Source organism: Podarcis pityusensis (genome assembly GCF_964106645.2).
Source record: "Podarcis pityusensis genome assembly, chromosome: 15".
NCBI classification, from domain to species: domain Eukaryota; kingdom Metazoa; phylum Chordata; class Lepidosauria; order Squamata; family Lacertidae; genus Podarcis; species Podarcis pityusensis.
Genome location: NC_138040.1, coordinates 22952362 through 22971725, shown reverse-complemented (window position 1 = coordinate 22971725; position 19364 = coordinate 22952362). Strand labels below are relative to the sequence as shown.

At 48.8% G+C, this 19364-nt stretch overlaps 1 protein-coding gene across 1 annotated transcript in view; it reads left to right on the top strand.

Moving 5' to 3' along the window:
* Positions 1-19364, top strand: part of TECTA (tectorin alpha) — a 96701-nt gene that overhangs the window by 17967 nt on the left and 59370 nt on the right. Inside the window, exons 4-5 of the mRNA XM_080983355.1 lie at positions 3055-3192; positions 5543-5708. Coding sequence (XP_080839481.1) covers positions 3055-3192; positions 5543-5708 — 304 coding nt within the window. The remainder of the gene's footprint in view (positions 1-3054; positions 3193-5542; positions 5709-19364) is intronic.

The window sequence follows — 19364 nt, the reverse complement described above, 5'->3', positions numbered from 1 at the left end:
TTGCCTGTGTTGACAATGTGGTCTCTGCCACAGGGGAAATTGGTTCCTTGGGCAGGGAAGATGCTGGCCTGGGGTATAGACACTGGAGGTCCCTGTTCAGAAGTCCCTGACTCAAGAGTCACTGAGCTGATGAGAGCCAATGTGGTGTAGTGGTTAAGAGTGGTAGACTCGTAATCTGGTGAACCAGGTTTGATTCCCCGCTCCTCCACATGCAGCTGCTGGGTGACCTTGGGCTAGTCACACTTCTCTGAAGTCTCTCAGCCCCACTCACCTCACAGAGTGTTTGTTGTGGGGGAGGAAGGGAAAGGAGAATGTTAGCAGCTTTGAGACTCCTTTGGGTAGTGATAAAGCGGGATATCAAATCCAAACTCCTCCTCCTCCTCCTCCTCCTCCTCCTCCTCCTCTTCTTCTTCTTCTTCTTCTTCTTCTTCTTCTTCTTCTCAAGCTGTGGTTTAGACCTGGATGTGGTGCTGGGGCTTGGGTTGGTTTCTTCCTTTAGTTCTACTGCCTGGCAGAGCCAAACGGCCCCTCCCAGCTGGAGCCCAGGCTGCTGAAAATGAGGAAGATTCATTGTCCAGTTGGCTGGCTGGAGTCAGCCCCAGGATCTGAGGGTACCTCACTGCACGATGTTGTACCCTTGATATTAAGTGACTCTCCCCAGCTGCACAGAGACGCAAAGCTTCCCAGTTTGAGCCCTGGCAGCGCTTGACAGCTCCAAGCACAAGGTCTGGAGCTGATAAACTGGAAGCAGAGCGCAGCTGAGTTTTCCCTGTGGTGTTCCAGCCTGGGGAACGGAAGGAAATGTTGTGGGTCTGCTGAGTGGAAAAGGTGGGATATATCAATAAATGAGATCTGAACATGATCCAGTTGAAGTTCATTGCAACTAAGCCTGCAATTTCATTGTATGCAGGTTGTACATTGACAATAAAGGTATTATTATTATTATTATTATTATTATTATTATTATTCATAGTTATTGGGGAATAAGCCCTGCTGGTCAACACATCTTACACCATGCATTGAAAGCACCTTCCATCCCAAAAACCAAATGTAGTTGGTTAAGGGCACTGGGAAATGCAGTTCTGCGAGAGGTAGACTATAGTTCCAAGGATTCTTTGAAGCACCATGTGCTTTAAATGTATAGTGTCAATGTGACTGTGAAATTGGTGGAGGGGGACTTTGCTTAGTGGGAACACCTCTAGTTAAGGATGTCAGCTGCAAACATGTCATCCCTGGTCCAGATCTCACCTTTGTCCCAACACATCTTCTGAAGGACATTGCAGGATGGTGTCTCTTTCTTTTTTGACAAATAAAGGGGGTGGGGAAGGAAAAGTCTTTTTTTTTTTTAGTGCTTACCTTATCATACTGGAAAGTGGTTGGACAAACATCAGTGTATGTATTGATTGGGCTGAAAAACATCATCATCATCAACAACAACAACTGATGGGCTGTAAAAGCCAGACACCCAACTCATTCTCCACCTTTCCACCCAAAAATACAAGCCAAGGGAAATGGCTTTATAAGTTAAGAGGAGCATTTGCTTCACTACTGTGGGTTTTAGATTTATTGGGCCAAATTGGTTCTTGGTTTAATCATTCCATTAAAGTCAGGGGAATTAAGGATGCCGGCCGGAGGGAGGAGAGAGCTGGTCCGCTGGGCCCACTTTTATGGTGGTTGAAATAGGAGGTTCTATAAAACACACGTCATGGAGGGGCCATAAAAGGAGAAGTTACACACTGCCAAAATTGCTTTGAAATTGGGCCTCTTCCAGGCACTGGGCAGTATCCCGACCCGATGTAGATTGGAATCTCATGCATTTAATTCTCCGAAGCAGAGCTATTTTAACTCTGGTTGAGCATGCGGCTCTGAGCGGCTGCCGTTTGATGTATCATCTGCTGGACTATTTTAATATTCTGTGATTTCGTATTTTGAACTTCCAATTGCATGAGGAGACTTTAAAGCAGCTTTAACAGGCATTGATTCGTTAGCCTGACCACTCTGCATCCCAGTGAGACAAGTCCCAGGGGGAGAGATCCAGACAGCTATGCTTACTGCCGCCACCTTTTAACTCACACATTATGGACAGCCTAGTCATGTGTCTGGGGCAAACCACATAGACGATCAATGGGCTTATTGCAGTTGAAGCATTACTGTGCCTATCTAATATAGCATTTGTTTTAATTGTTGAAACTTCTCAGACTTAAATTGCATACCCTCCAATGAAAATAGGGACGTCCTATTCTATTATTATTATTATTATTATTATTATTATTATTATGGGCACATTCAGACCCGACCAGCCTCTCCTGGTTGTGGCTTTGAAATCTATTCACTATTAGATTAATTTCCAGGTCCTTTTCTTTTCTCTCCCAAGTAGGAAGGTCTTCTAAACTTAAATAAACAAACAAATCAATGGCCAACATATTCTGTTGCCTAGGTTTTGGTGCAAAATCCTGTTTTCTGTTCTACAAAAGCCAAGGTTTGCATTATTATACTATCTGAATAGGGAAGGTAACCGAATAAGATAAAGCTTGTATGGATAAAAATGTGATGGTGGGAAGGCTGATACCAGAAGTTCCAGAACAAAGTTTTAGTCGTGTTTTTCAGTGCTTATTCTAACACTGCCATCTATAGGATGTACAAAGTACAAAACGGGTAAATTAAGATATTTTTGTGGGAGCAACATCTGTTGAGGTTGAATCAACAGCGGAACGAAAATTCAGTGTGTGCATTGGGGGGGAGCAGACTAATTCTTTGCTCTGCTCTGTCTTGCTTACAAAATGTCAAGATTATATCCCAATTTAAATGTTTTCAGTACTAAATGTTTTCAGCCAACTAAAGGTGCTGTTGGGCTTTTAGCGACTAGAAAACAAAATCTTGAAATTTGGCGTGCTTAAGATATTGTGCCCTAATTTCATAAATTAAAAAGTTGCACTTATTTGTTTATATATATATTTTAATTGTTTGGAGAAATTATTCAAACTCGAAGGAAAAGCTTGGCCAAAGGGAAACATTTATCTCACTGTCTAAAACAAGCATTTGTGCTTCAAACAGGTGAACACCTTCCAGGCTCTCCTGGTTTCAGATGGAACATCCTCATTTGCCATCTTCAACTATGAGGAAATCAACTGGACCACAGGGACTGCAAGTGGAGGAGACCCTCTGACAGGCCTTGGTGGTGTGATGGCTCAGGTAAGAACTTGAGTTTCTCTCCATAGGCTGTCTTCTCCAGTAACCATTTTGGTGCCTGGCATCCATGAGGAAAAAGCAGGCAGCTCTGTGGGTGTAGAGAATAGTATCTAACACCCCCCCCCCCAAAAAAAGGTCCCAAGTTCCAGAGAAAGGTTGTGTTGCCTATTTCTCCACCTGTAGCATCCGAGTTGAGAAGAAGGGACATGTTCCTCTCCTCCTCCCCTTCAAGGCCCAGAGGCTATGTTCAGCCTGAGGAAGAGTTTGGATTTGGATTTGATATCCTGCTTTATCACTACCCGAAGGAGTCTCAAAGCAGCTAACATTCTCCTTTCCCTTCCTCCCCCACAACAAACACTCTGTGAGGTGAATGGGGCTGAGAGACTTCAGAGAAGTGTGACTGGCCCAAGGTCACCCAGCAGCTGCATGTGGAGGAGCGGAGACGCGAACCCGGTTCCCCAGATTACGAGTCTACCGCTCTTAACCACTACACCATACTGGCTCTCCAGTATGGGCAGGGCCCATTTTGAAAAGTGGGCCTGTGCCTTGCCCTGAGGCAAAGATCTTAGTGATAAATATGGCAGTTTGGAGTTGGGGAGAAGTAAAGGAGCTAGAGAAAGACCTGGATCCATCCGTCTGTCCATCTGTCCGTCCATTCCTCTATGGCTCATCAAACCTGGTGGTCCTGTGGCTAGTAGCAATAGGAATCACAATAGGAATAGAATGGCAGAATCACTACTCACAGTTCAGAGTGTGGTTCAAAGAAACAGACCGAGCCAAACCTATAGTCCATTTAGGTCAATATTGTCCATGCTGGCTGGAAGCAGCTCTCCAGGGTTTCAAGCAAGGGATATTCCCAGCCCTACCTGCAGATGATGGAGATTGAACCTAGGACCTTCTGCACAAAAACAGCTGCTGCTCCATTGAGCTATGGCCTTTCCCTGTAAGTTCAGTATTTGCTTCAGCACAGAGACAAAAATGCTTCTGAATACCAGTTGTTGGAAGCCACAGAAGAAGAGAGGTTCCTGCGTTTGGTTCCTGCTCGAGAGTTTCCCACAGGCATCTGATTGGCTGCTGTGAGAACAGGATGCTGGACTAGATGGGCCATTGCTGGCCTGATCCAGTGGGTTCGTCTTACGTTCTTATTCCAGAGGATTGTTGCAGCAAAAACAGTAGTCTTGTAGCACTGAAAGATTAACGAATTTGTTCCACCATAAGCTGTGTGGTAGACGCTTGAAGATGAAGCCCACTTCATCAGAGGCATATCGTGGGGCACCGCTTTCATGAATAGTCACTGTGTTTATATCCCCACTTAAGCTCTCCTTGAATTGCAAGAGACTCTACTTTTATTGCACTCGCCATTTTCCACTGCATTTTGCAATTTCCCCCAAGTGTGTGTGTATCACACGTGCTTATGCATATGCTTGCCAACTGAAGATAACCGCGCAGCTGACAAAGTGTACCCTGCTCCACAAAAGGTTGCACCTGCCTTCCCCGCTGCATTGCTTTCTGGGTGTTTTGGATCAGGACTCGTCATCACTACTGATGGGAGTGTTGGGATACTGCCGGGGAGATGGGGGCATCAGGTAGGCCCCCAGCTGGCTCCAGCCACCGGCCGGCAGCCGGACGATCACGATCACCGGTCTCCCTTGGAACAGCATCGGTCAGCGACACGAGCCTCAGATACGTTTAGAAACCCATGCACACTCTGTCAGCAGAGTGTGTAAATCTTCTCGCAGAAGAAGAGGCGGACAGAGAAATGTGTAAGCATAATGTACAGCATTTTATTCAGCACAGTTCAGGAACAAAGGAAAACATGTCTGCTTCCCTTCGTCTCCAGCAAAACAGCAGTAACACAAAAGCTGTTCCCAGCAGACTGTGCTGGAAATGTAAACAGGCATGTGACACACAATAGTCATGCCTGTCCCTTTTAAGGTGGAAAGGAATTAATTATATCCTAACAGGGAGTTCCATCAATCAGTTCATCCATCTCTTGATGATGGCCAATGACCAATATTCAGAAGGAAACTTTGAGCAAATGTCCAAAATAAGTACAAAACCCCCAGAAAACCACAGCAGTAAAATTACTAATAACTGCATCATACAATAGAATGCCAGGCACAGGAAACATAGTTGTAACGCTGCTGATATTAACCCTGGTGAGTTTTATGTGCAACGCTTAGTTACCCTGGAAAACAGGGATGAGCTGTGATCTAAAAGGAACAAAATAGCATAAAATGCAGCTGCAGTATAGGCTGGATCTGCTGCCTGAGGCAACCACCTCACCTTGCCTCATGGGTGGGCCAACCATGGCTGCGGCCTTTTACTCATTCCTCTCCCCTATGTATTGTAGGCTGGCTTCAACGGTGGAAATAGCACCAACTTTTTCAGCATACCTGGTTCCAGAACCCCAGATATAGCCAACATAGAAGACACAACCAATGTCAATGTGCCGGGCCGCTGGGTGTTCAGAATCGATGGGAGGGAAATTGACCCAGCCAACGGGTGCAGTTTTAGAGGTAAGCAATATTTTTTTTAAAAAATCCCACTTTATGTTGTTTCCAACTTTTGATCCAGGCAGCAAAATGTTGACTACACTGACCGTCAGTGATTTGGGCAGTGTTTTGCAGCAATGAATACCTGCTCTGGCAGGCAGCCTCTGCAACCCAGCAATGTTTGACATATGCGTTCAAAACTCATAATGCATATTAAATATTTGTTTATTATATTTAGTTATTCTTTCTTTTTTGGTCAAAGAATGAAAATCAAAGCAACTTACCAAAAAAAGGACAGAACACATTAAAAACCTAGGGTAAAACAACCCCAAATACACAAATCTATAGATGATAGGTAGATAGATAGATGATAGATGATAGATAGATAGATAGATGATAGATGATAGATGATAGATGATAGATGATAGATGATAGATGATAGATAGATAGATGATAGATGATAGATAGATAGATGATAGATAGATAGATGATAGATAGATGATAGATAGATAGATAGATAGATAGATAGATAGATAGATAGATAGATAATAGATAGATATAGATAGATAGATCCAGTGACACTTCACCCTGCTAAGAGAAATTCAAGATCCAATGGAGTTGTTGAGTATCAATGTTTCTTCCTAGTGCTCAAAAACAGAAAGTGATGGCTCCAGTCCCAGAAACCTTACAACATCCTCCCACGAAATCTGGTGCCCTTCAGAAGGTTTAGACTACAACTCCCATGTTTCCTGACTATTGGCTGTGCTGGCTGGGGCTGATGGCAGCTGTAGTCCAAATCATCTGGAGAGCACCTTGCTGAGGAAGGCTGTCTTACAACAACCATGTAAGTAGGCCAATATAGTCTTCATACTGCAGACTGGACCCTGAGAGAATAGCAGTTTGCCCGAAGATCACCTGGATAACTCTAAGGTAAGATTAGTCCTGGGCGGGAGGGAGACCCCTGCCTTGACACCTGTGCATGAACAACGGTGTAAGAGAGCAGACCACATCTGTGCTATAAGCATATCTCTGCTTTTAAGCCTGTTGAACTGGGGTTGTTGACGTGGGTGGCGCTGTGGGTTAAACCACAGAGCCTAGGACTTGCCGATCAGAAGGTTGATGGCTCAAATCCCCGTGACAGGGTGAGCTCCCGTTGCTCGGTCCCTGCTCCTGCCAACCTAGCAGTTCGAAAGCACATCAAAGTGCAAGTAGATAAATAGGTACCGCTTCAGCAGGAAGGTAAACGGCATTTCCGTGCGCTGCTCTAGTTTGCCAGAAGCGGCTTAGTCATGCTGGCCACATGACCCAGAAGCTGTACCCCGGCTCCCCCAGCCAGTAAAGCAAGATGAGTGCTGCAACCCCAGAGTCGGTCACGACTGGACCTAGTGGTCAGGGGTCCCTTTACCTTTACCTAACTGGGGTTGTCATCACATTTCATCCTAAACTGAGAAACCTAAAGTAAATTCCTACTCAGGCAGAACACCCACGGAATTACAAGGGGAGCCGAAAAGTTCTGTGAAATTGCTTGGAGGAATTTCTTGCATCCCTCCTGAAGGAATTATAGGAACTGTAGTTTGAGGGGATGGCGGGGGGAGCAATAAGCTATGAGAGCGTGGTAGTGAATTGTCATAATTTGTTAATATTTGTTCATTCTCGCTGGTAATGTTGATGTTAATTAGTGCAGAGTACCTTACAGTCATTATCTTAACCTGTCTGATAATAAAGGACAAATGCAGTGGAGACCGCTAAGAGCCTCCTACATTAAAAAATTTGATCTCATTTAATGCTAGTAGGTTGCATTGTTCTCTCACTTCCTTTCTTATCTCTGGTAGTAGCAATTAATGGGAAACGCGAGCCAGGTCAGTCTGTTGAAGTGAAAGCAGCAATGAATCCCACAGCACTTCCATTTATAGCAGCAGTGGAGATCCTGTGGCCTTCCAGATATGGCTGGGCTCATGTCATAGAATCATAGAACTGTAGTGTTGGAAGGGACCACAAGGGTCATCTAGTCCAACCCCTCGATGGCCCTTGTGGTCTCTTCCAACTCTATGATTCTATTTTTTGGCCCAACATATTGCAAACAACCCTGAGAATAAGAATTTCTTGTTCTACTGTCTGAGCATCCTTGAGCGTTGGGCAAGCTGGCTGGAGTTGCAGTCTAACAACAGCCAGAAGGCCACAGATGAGCCACGAACATCAACAGAGTCATCCACAGAGCCCCAGTTTTTATATTAGTTTCTATGGATGGTTTTATTGTTTAAGAGTTCATTGGGTGGGCTTTATGAGCTTGTGTTTCTGTGTTTTATTTTGCTTTTACCATGTAGGTTGACTCTGTGCTTTGAAGCAGTCTATAAAATTTGTTTTAAAAACACACACACACACACACGGCTGTCTAGATGTTGTTAGGTAGATTTATTGCTTTATTGTTCGGCGTCCAGCACGCTTCCCCCTGCGAGCCTCTGCAGGTCGTAAAGCAATTAGCAGATAGCAAAGTTGCACAGCGGTCGTGTTGAAAGGGCAGAAAAAAAGGTCCCACACGTTTCTTCTGTCCTAATATCTCTTTATTTGCTCAAAAGTAGCATATTTACAATCAAGAACTTCCAGCAGAATCAAGCTGCATCTTCTCCCTCTGTTTGCAGCTGCGCAACAAAACTGCTTTCACTTTTCACTCAGCTCACAGCATTCCAAGCTGCTTTCGTCACGTCCTGGCTTACTTCCCTTGTAAGCACCTCCTCTTAGCCTCGAGACACAGAAGGTTAACCCTTCACTACACCCAACACCCCCTCTTGTCTCGCGCCTGAGGGGAGAATCGACCCTTGGTCGTCCCAAACCCAAACCTTCGCAAAACTCCCCATGTCTTTGGAAGGTGAGTGGCTTCGTGAACCCATCAGCTAGGTTCTTGGCAGAGGGACAATACTTCAGTGCAACTAATCCCTCCTGAACACTCTGGCACACATTCCGAAAGCGAATGTCTAGGTGTTTAGTTCTGGCCTTGAACTGACCTGACTCTGCCAAACGCAGGCATGGTTGATTGTCCTCGAAAACACGTATCGGCAGACAATCCACTTCGCAGAGTTTCTGCACTAAGCAAGCATAGAACTCTACTTCTCTGCACACCTCTGAAAGAGCACTAAACTCAGCCTCAGTGGATGAGAGCGCTGTAAGACTTTGCTTCTTGGACCTCCATCCAACTACTGAGTTCCCAAACTTCACCACTAGGCCAGATACAGACTTGCGATCCTCAAGATTAGCCCAATCCGAGTCCACAAAGCAAGTCAGTTTGACTTCTCCTTGTCCTGGCAACCTAAGACAAAAGTCTTTGGTCTCTTGCAAATACCTCAGAACTCTCTTGATGCCATTCCAGGCTTGCACACTAGGGTTTGAAGCTTCCCTGCTGAGCAGATTGACAGCAAACGCTATATCAGGTCTGCTCCACTGGGACAAGTACAACAAACTCCCTAGGACTGACTGAAACACTTCAGTATTCTCAAACGCAGCGCGTTCTACTTGCTGGCTGTCCTTCACAAAATTAGTCTTCATAGGACTTCTCACTCCTGCACAATCACTCATCCTCATTTTCTGAAGCAATTGCTCAATTTTACCTCTCTGGCTGAGCATAAAACTTACATCCTGTGCACGCTCAACATTGACACCTAGATAGGTTTTGACAGCACCAAGCTGTTTAAGCTTGAGCCGTTTACCTAGCTCTTTGGCAAACTTCTCCGCCTGTTTATCTGTTTCTGAGAAAAATAGCACGTCACCAACCCAAATCTGCAAATACTCTTGTGTTGCCCCTGATCCTCTCAAATAAAAGCAACTATCAGCAACACTTCTCCTGAAACCTAGCTCTTCTAAGGCTTCATTCAGGCACATGTTCCAGTTTCTAGCAGATTGACGTAATCCATAGATGGATTTGTGCAATCTCCACACAACATCCTGCCTTAAGTTCTCAAACCCCGGAGGAGGAATCATGTACAGCTCCTCCTGGAGATCTGAGTTAAGGTAGGCAACATCCACATCAAAGTGGTTTACTTTCCAGCCTCTCTGTGCTGCACAAGCTAAAAGCGTTCTCAGAGTCTCCACTCGTGACGTTGGCGAATACACCTCCGTGAAATGTATTCCCTTCCTCTGGGTAAATCCTCGAGCAACTAACCTGGCTTTATACTGCGGCTCTCCAGCGTCAGTGGGTTTCAAGCGGTAAACCCACCTGCAACTCACAGCCTGCTTGCCCGGTGGCAACTCTATGAGTGAGAACACACCTAGATCTTTCATGGACTTCATCTCTTTGTCCATTGCCCTGTGCCACTTGCCTGCTTCTTCCTCAGGTAAACTCTGAATATCCTCGAAGGATTCAGGTTCACATCTTGCAGAATCTACCCAGACGCTAGAAGCGTCGTACCGATCAGGAGGCCTCCTTGTCCTCGCTGATCTCCTCAGTGTGAATCCTGGTGACCCTGCTGCTTCACTGGGTCCAGCTAAATCATCCTCAACTTCAGTGTCTTCCCCTTCTGACCTGCTGCGCCTCTCGGGCCTTACAGCTGGTCCAGCAGGTGAAGATGGCTCACTCTTTGGCTCAAACTTGACACTTGCCTGAGGAGGTGTTCTAGGTTCCCCCCTCTGAGTGATCCTGAGCTGTTCCTGCCTTGGACTCTGTCGCTCTGGACCGTGGTCCCCAGCAACAAGTTCCTCTTCCTCCTCAACGTCTGAGTCATAGAACTGCTGTGGAATCACGTCTGGATTAGCGTGCAGACGCTTCCAACCGGCTTGCTCACAGAACTTAGCGCTATTGCTGATAACCAACCTAGACTGGTCTCCACTTGGGTACGCAAACCGCCAGGCCTTTGAGCCAGGCTCATACCCTACAAAGATCATTCTTTTAGATCTTGGCTCACCTTTCTTACGTAGAGCCTTTGGAATAAGCACCCAAGCCTCACAACCAAACACATGAAGGTAGTGTACCTTAGGCTTCTTTCCATGCAGTAAGAAATACGGTGTGTTTCCTACACTAGAGTTGTACACTCTATTCTGCGTATGGACCACAAATCTCCAAGCTTCAGACCAATAATTCTGGGATAGCCCTGCGTCCCACAGGATCGCAGACACAGCTTCCTGCACCGTCCTGTTCTTTCTCTCTGCCAGCCCATTCTGTTGCGGAGAGTAAGGAGCGGTCAGTCTGTGGCTAATCCCCTTCTCCCTAAAGAAATCCTGTAAAGCAGAACCAGTGAATTCAGAACCTCTGTCACTTTGAAAACCATGAACTTTGGTGGAAAAGGTTACCTCAACTACGGTGATCCAATCCCTGATCATTTTAGCCGCCTCCCCTTTCGTTTTCAGAGAGAAGGTCCAAGCAGACCTCGAAAAATCATCAATCAAAAGCAGAGAATACTTTGAACCTCCCAGTGACTCAACAGACATGGGTCCACACAAATCTGCATGAATTAATTCAAAGGATTTTGTGGTCTGCCTCTCTGACTTTGGATATGAGCATGTCACAATTTTCGCCGATTTACATGCATTGCAATCTAAAACTTTGTCACAGACATTAAATTTGCACCCTTGTGTCAGCTCTGGTGCTTTCTGGAGATATTTCCAATTCAAATGGGCGAAGCGTCGGTGCCAAATATGTGAACAACCATGGTGGGGTGCTACATTCACACATTGGCCCTTCGCATCTTCGGTGTCATCTTCTCCTGTGGGAAAAGGCACATTTACAGCAAACAAATTATCTTTAGACTGCACTGTGTACACGTGTTTCCCATCCTTGGAGAATTCACATTTGTCACCTGCAAAAGAAATATGAAAACCATCGATAAGTAGATCATGCACACTTAACAAACAGTTAGTTAAACCGGGCACTGCATAAGCTTTGACTTCATGCTTAAGAAAAGGACAGAAGAAAAGGCCTGTCTCTGTTAGTCTTTTTCTGCTTCCATCTGCAATCGTCACAAATTTCTCAGTTTTAACTGTCCTGCAATTCCTCAAAAGACCAGGAGATGGCACCAATGAGTTCGAGGCACCACTGTCGATTATTACAGTGAGAAAACCTTGTTGTTGACATTCCTGGGTCGCCAGGGCAACAATCTCCTCACTACCCCCCTCCTTGGGGCTTCTGCAGATGTCCTCTCTGGTTGTCACGGCAACAGACTCCCCCCGGCAGGAAGACTTGCCCACGACCTTCACAGCTTCCGTAGATGCAACTCTCTCAGTTGCCATGGAGACTGGACTTGTCTCAGCGTTCCACACAACTCTGAAGCTCTTATCTCTACTTGCTGCAGATGGCCAGCCTTGAAGCCTTTAGCTCTTTTCAGCTTCCCAGGCTCCGACTCACGACGTAAACAACTCTTGGCAGCTTTTGGAGAAAGAGGCGTCTCTGAGCTTTCACTGCTCACTGCCCCCCCACTGCTCACGGGGTCTCCAGGACGTTTTCCTGCACCTCCTCTGATGGGTAAAGGGCTCCCAACACTTGGCCTCTCTCCAGGCCCCTGACACAGACACGTTGCAGCATCCGCACAGCTCCCAGGCTCAGCAAAAGCACCAGCAGCATTGCCAGCAACAGTCCCTTCGCCCCCCTGTGGGGCTCACAGCTTCTCCCAGCTGTGTATCAGCTCTCAAGAATGTGGCCGGCGCCATCTTGCCTCTCCCTTTCGGATGCAGCCACATCTCGGCCCTTGCTTCCCACCCCAGCTCCACAAGCTTCTCGAAGTGCTAGCCAAGCGGCCTCTGGCTTTCTTGCACCCAGCACAACTGACACCAGTTGAGCATCCACACTTTCTGCCAAAAAAGCAAGCACACGCTTCTCAACTTCACTTTGCTCTGCAGCCCTCTTAGCCTCTGCTTTCCCAGCTGCATTCTGTGGGGGCTGAATTACGTTCCAAAACTGCTCCCCCACTAGCAAAAGCTCTACTTGAAAGCTCCACTGCAACCAACTTTGGCTAGTCAGTTTCTGACATGGCAGTTTAAACTCAAAGCCATATTCACAGGGCTGAGCCATTGCCTCCCTTCTGTTGGCTTTTCCAAAGGTACTCACTCAGCAGCCAAACTGGGCACTCCGGACGTCGTGGCTCTCAGCTCCCACTCCGTCAGCCTCCTCCGATCTGCCCTTTGAAGTCTCGGCAGTCGATCAAACTGACGATCAGCAAATAAAGCTTCAAAGCCCTTTCACACACGCTTCACGTTGACCCATAACCTTTGTTAGGTAGATTTATTGCTTTATTGTTCGGCGTCCAGCACGCTTCCCCCTGCGAGCCTCTGCAGGTCGTAAAGCAATTAGCAGATAGCAAAGTTGCACAGCGGTCGTGTTGAAAGGGCAGTAAAAAAGGTCCCGCACGTTTCTTCTGTCCTAATATCTCTTTATTTGCTCAAAAGTAGCATATTTACAATCAAGAACTTCCAGCAGAATCAAGCTGCATCTTCTCCCTCTGTTTGCAGCTGCGCAACAAAACTGCTTTCACTTTTCACTCAGCTCACAGCATTCCAAGCTGCTTTCGTCACGTCCTGGCTTACTTCCCTTGTAAGCGCCTCCTCTCAGCCTTGAGACACAGAAGGTTAACCCTTCACTACACCCAACAGATGTTGTTGGGCTACCACTCCCCAACATCTCATGACCTTTGGGCATGCTGCCTAAGAAAAACGAAAGGGTCACAGTTTCTTCATCAGTGGAGGCTGGTCAATTTGGGCAACCTCTGCTTGGTCTCAGCCAGCTCCCACCCTCCTGGGACAATCACAGGCTGTCATCTTCCTTCTCCTTAATCTCAGTGTTGCCCTTGTAGAACCTAGCAGGAAGGAGGAGGAGGATGGGGACAAAACTAGAATCAGTTGGCTCTTCCTGATATTTTCCTCTGGCTCCACCTACAGGTGGTCTCCCGGCCTTGCACCCTATCACTCCCAACGGACACCAATTGCCACTGTTCCCCATCCGTTCTTTATCTGCCCCAGCATGTCCTGAGACACTGAGGCTTTCTCACAATTTGCAGCTAACAGAAAATGTGCAGCTTGTGCTCACGTAATTTGCAACTAACAGATGAATCAAAACAACAAGAACCACACTACAAGGCCGCCACCGCTTCATTACTACTTTTCTATTAAGTTATGGTTCTCTTGTGCTAGATTTTTAAAATACCAGCACTGATAGGGATCCTATTAACCTTATCTTTACAAACACAACATGCTAGCTGATAACAAGCAAGCCCCTCCTGCACACTCCATTGGAAATGCCATCGCCTTGAAAAGATGCTATGGCTGATCAAACATTTCCCCGGCTCCTGAATTATGGATCTCAGATGCGTTAACAGGCCTCCCTGCATAATGTGTGTGTGAGCATCAGTATAAACAGGACCAAAACTCTCTCTGCCACCCCACAGGGACTTGAGTGCAGGGAGATTACAGCATTAGCGGTTTAGGAATTTAAAAGAGCATATATCCTCTCTCTGCCACAGGTCTGAGAATATTCTTTCTCTGCCACCTGTCTGCACACTGCTGGGATGAGAGCATGCGTCTGTCCATCTGGCCATGTTGGATCGGGGAGCCCCAGGGCTGACCCACAGACAGGAGGGTCAGCCTGGAGGCAGAGGCGACTGCAAGCCAGAAGCTGAGCTGGGAAGCCTGTCCAAAGCTCAGGGGCAGGAGTGGGTTGGGATGAGGATGAAGGCAAGCCAACAGATGGGGAAACTGGCAGGCATGGAAGCATGGATGGAGGGAGATAAAGGAGGAACAGGCAGGTTGATAGGCAGAGATACCTAAAGCAAAGCTAGTGAGCCATATACCAGAGACCGGATGGTGCCCAGGCAATGACCCAAGCTCAATATGGTGGAAATGACAAGGAAACTTCAGCTGCAGACACACTTTATTCTAGACTTAATGGAGACTGAGTACAGTGGTACCTCAGGTTAAGTACTTAATTCGTTCCGGAGGTCCGTTCTTAACCTGAAACTGTTCTTAACCTGAAGCACCACTTTAGCTAATGGGGCCTCCTGCTGCTGCTGCACCGCTGGAGCACAATTTCTGTTCTCATCCTGAAGCAAAGTTCTTAACCCGAGGTGCTATTTTAGGTTAGCGGAGTCTGTAACCTGAAGCGTATGTGTCAGGGGTTCAGGAGCAGAGGCACAGGAAAGGGAGGAAATAGAGAGCGAGGGGGAGGAGTCCGAAGGAAATGTTAGCGATGACAGCGGTCCGAGGTCTCTGAGTCTTTCCAGCGAATCGGAAGATTCACAGAAAGGGGCTCCCATGGTCAGAGCAAGGGGGGTGCCTAGGGGGACACCCCAGGAAGAAGGGGCCAGAGGGGACTCAGAGAGCAGCAGTTGGAAATCAGGACCAGCGTCCACACCAGAGTGCAGTAGGGGGGAGGAGTCCCAGGCATCGGGATCAGGCGGCGCACTGCCAGTGGGAGGACATGAGTCAGGATTGGCCACGCCTCCATCGGGGAGCGAGGAAACGGTCGAGAGGAAGGTTGAAGGCTGGGCGCGCGCGCCAAGTTCAAATGTACAGGAGGGCGGCGCAGTTGGCAGCCCGGATAGGGAGCCAGGTCCCAAAGCCCGCCGAAAAGAGGGGGAGGAGTCAGGGGGGTCAACGTCAGCGTCAGAAGAATCCAGGAAGGAAGGGACCCCGGGGGGTAGCAGGACCCAGAGGAGAAAGGAGAGACGGAAGAGGTGGAGTAAGGCTAGAATCTTAAACTGGTGTACAGGGGGCGGAGACTCAGATGGAGCTTCGCCGATCTAACCCCTAGACGTAGAGCTGGGGCGCTGCGGCTTGAAAATGGAAACTGTACTTCAATAAAGACTTTTGTACATTACTGCCGGCTAGCGTTGGTCCTCTGTGAGCTGGGACCTGGAGCCAGCTCTGACAGTAAGCTCCATCTCTCCAAAAGTTTTGCACCAAAAACCTCGTAACGTGAGTGGACGCAGCGAGGAAAGAAGATTGGTGCTTCGCGAGCTCACAAAAGTCAGGCAAGATGACTACAGAACAGCAACTAGCAGCCCTGCAAGATGCAGTGACACAACTCAACGCGGAGGTACTCGCATCCAGGAAAAGGGAAGAGGAAGCGGCTGCCGCCTGCAGGGATCTCCAAGCCAGGTTGGAAGTGCTTGCTAAGCAGGGGCAACCGAGACCCAAATCAGAGGGGATTGGGCTGGGGAAAAGAGGATGCAGCCTGGTATCTCATTTCGATGGGAATTTGCAGTAGTACCCTAACTTCCGAGCAGATGTGCTGTTTGCGCTGGAACTGCTGGATAAAGACTTTAGAGATGAGCAAGAGAAGGTGGGGTTTATCTTGTCCCATTTGCATGGGGAAGCTAAAGCGTGGCTGCGCAATCTGTGGAGAGATAAGGATCCGGCGCTCCAAAATGCGGATGCATTCATTAAAGCGATGGATTCGTGTTTTTTATCAAATATAGACATTGATATCGCCAGAAAAGACATACATGGGCTCAAACAAGGCAGAGCCAGTGTAAGGCAGTACCATTCCCGCTTTTTTGCATTAGTCCATGCGCTGGGATGGGAGAAGGATTCTGCCCCAGCCAGAGACCTTTTTTGGGAAGGCTTGAATGCAAATGTGAAAGATGAGATTGCAAGAGGGGAGAGACCAAAGAGCACTCAGGAGGTTGTCCAGCGGGCGCTGCAAATTGGGGTGCGTCTGGAAGAACGTCCATGGAACAGAGAAGAAGGACGTTGGGGACGTACGCCAGTGAGAGCACCTCCCCTCTTTCCCAAGGATGCAGCGCGTGCGCAATCCACACCTCCGCAGGGAGGGGGAGAGGAACCGATGGAGATTGGAGGCGCCAGGGCTCAGTCAGCAACCAGAGCCCTAACACCGGGAGCAGTCAAAGCGAAGCCTCCTAGAGGGAACAGGAAGTGCTACATCTGCGACAGTGCTCAGCACATGGCGAAAGAGTGTCCCCAGAGGCTCCACAAGCACACTGCAGCCTCAGCAACAGTAACAGACGCAACTCAGCAGAGAGAACCACAGCAGGGAAACGACAGAGTCTGGTTGGAGGAAGAGGCACTGGGGCCCAGCCAGACAAGTCAATGAAGCCGTCCCCAGAGATTTTGCAGCCCACAGACCCCCTCCCGCCCAAACCAGTGGTGCAGCTCACAGCATCGCTCCAACTACCCAATGGACTCACTATGGAAGTGCCGATTACCATTGACTCTGGTAGTAACGCAGACTTCATAGGACTGGATTTCATTCAAGAGCACAACATAGCACTCCTGCCAGCCACGCTGCCTCTGAAGGTTGTCACGGTGGATGGCAGGGAATTGCTGGGGGGGCAGGTGGTGCAGCAAACGCTTCCGATGGTGATGCAAATTGGGAATCACCGAGAAGTCATCAGCTTCAATGTCACCCAACTGTCGGACACGCCTATAGTATTAGGCATGAGTTGGCTGCACAGGCACAGCCCAGCATTGGCATGGTACCAGCGACAACTGACCTTCGGCTCCTCATACTGTGCGGAACATTGCATTCTGCCTAGCCCGGAAGGGGAAGAGGATGACCCGCAGCTACAATTAGGCACGCTGCAAGCAGTGCCACTCAAGTACGCAGCGTTTTTGGAGGTTTTCTGCGAGAAGGAAGCGGACAAGCTGCCTCCCCACAGGTCCTATGACTGCAAGATTGACCTCCTGCCAGGGGCGACGCTGCCAACCGGGAAACTGTATTCCATGTCTGAAGACGAGCTGCAGGAACTCAGGGAGTTCATAGACCTCAACTTGAAGCGCGGTTTCATCCAGGAGTCGAAGGCAGTGGGGGGCAGTCCTGTATTCTTTGTGAAGAAGAAGGACACGCCCCAAAAAAGGCTTGTGGTGGACTATAGAATTTTGAACTCGAAAACCAAGCCCACAGCCTTTCCCATGCCCAAGATAGATGACCTGCTCGCAACGGTGAGGAAAGGACGCGTTTTCACAAAGTTGGATCTGCGAGGGGCGTACAACCTGATTCGCATACGGGAGGGCGACGAATGGAAGACTGCCATGTTCACGCCCCTGGGCACCTATGAATACAGAGTTATGCCCTTTGGATTACAAAATGGCTCCCACTGTTTTCAAGCCTTCATGCATCACGTATTGGCGGGTCTCCTCTACAAGAAATGCGTCTGCTTCCTGGACGACATCCTGATATTTTCAGAATCAGAGGAGACCCACGAGGGAGACGTCAAGGAAGTTCTGCAGAGACTGCAGGAGCACAGGCTGTACGCCAAGCTGGAGAAGTGCCAGTTCGACATGAAGGAGGTAGATTTCCTGGGCTACAAGTTGTCGGACAAGGGGCTCGCCATGGACAGCGCCAAGGTTCGCTCAGTGTTGGACTGGAAGAGCCCGCGCAATCGGAAGGAGGTCCAGCGGTTTGTCGGTTTCGCCAACTTTTACCGCAAGTTCATCAAGGGGTTCGCGATGCAGACGGCGGCCATTACCGACACGCTCAGCTCCAAGAAGAAGAAGTTCATCTGGACGGAGCAAGCGGAGCAGTCCTTTCAGAAACTCAAGCGTCTCTTCTCGTCCGAAGAGCAGCTACTGCATGTGAATCCCAGCAGACCGATGAGGGTTGAAACGGACGCCTCAGACAGAGCCGTGGGAGCAGTACTGTTGCAGCAAGACCCGCATGGGGACTGGAGACCGTGTGCCTTCTACTCCAGGAAGCTCAGCAAGTCAGAGCAGAACTACACCATCTGGGACAGGGAGTTGCTGGCCATTCATGCAGCATTCAAGGCGTGGCGGCACTTCCTCATTGGAGCCAAACACACAGTGCAGGTCCGCACGGACCATAAAAACCTGGAGTACTGGCGCACGGCAAGGTTCCTGAACCAGAGGCACATACGATGGGCGGAGTTCTTTGCGGATTTCGACTTCAGGATAGAGTACATCCCAGGCGACAACAACATCATGGCGGATGCACTGTCCAGAAAGCCGCAATACCTCGAGGAGGCGGCACCAGCAGCGGCCAAGCACATTTTCGCACCGAAAGCGTGGGCGTGCGCTTCAGCAACCGTGGACCTGGATGCTGTACGTCGAGCACTGCAGGAGGACCCCTTCGCACAAGCCAAGATGGAGGAGGTGCACAGGGGCACGGCGGAGGACGATGAGTTCCAGATACGCGACGGATTGCTCATCCGCAGAGGGGCCCTCTACGTACCGGGAGACGACCTCCACGCGAAAGTACTGCAGCAGTTGCACGACGCACCCACCGCCGGGCACTTTGGCAAAGAGAAGACGGTAGAATTAGTAGCCAGAGATTTTTGGTGGCCCAAGATGCGGGGGGAAGTCGCGGATTACGTCTCGAGGTGCGACACCTGCCAAAGGGCCAAGTCAGTGCACAAACCGCCGGCGGGACTGCTCGAACCGCTGCAGACACCGCTCGAACCGTGGGAGAGGGTGGCCCTGGACTTTGTCACGGATCTACCCAGCTCGAGGGGCAAGACGGCAGTGCTAGTGGTGGTGGACATGTTCACCAAAATGGCCCACTTCATTCCGTGCGCGAAGGTGGCCACGGCGGAACAGACCGCCAAACTGTTCATAGACCACGTGTTCAGGGTTCACGGTCTGCCACGGTCTATCCTGTCCGACCGGGGGCGACAGTTCATCTCGAACTTCTGGCAGAAGCTGATGGGTTTCCTGAACGTCAAGATCAACCTAGCGTCGGCGAGACACCCGCAGACGAACGGACAAGCGGAGCGAGTCAACGCCATCATGCAGCAG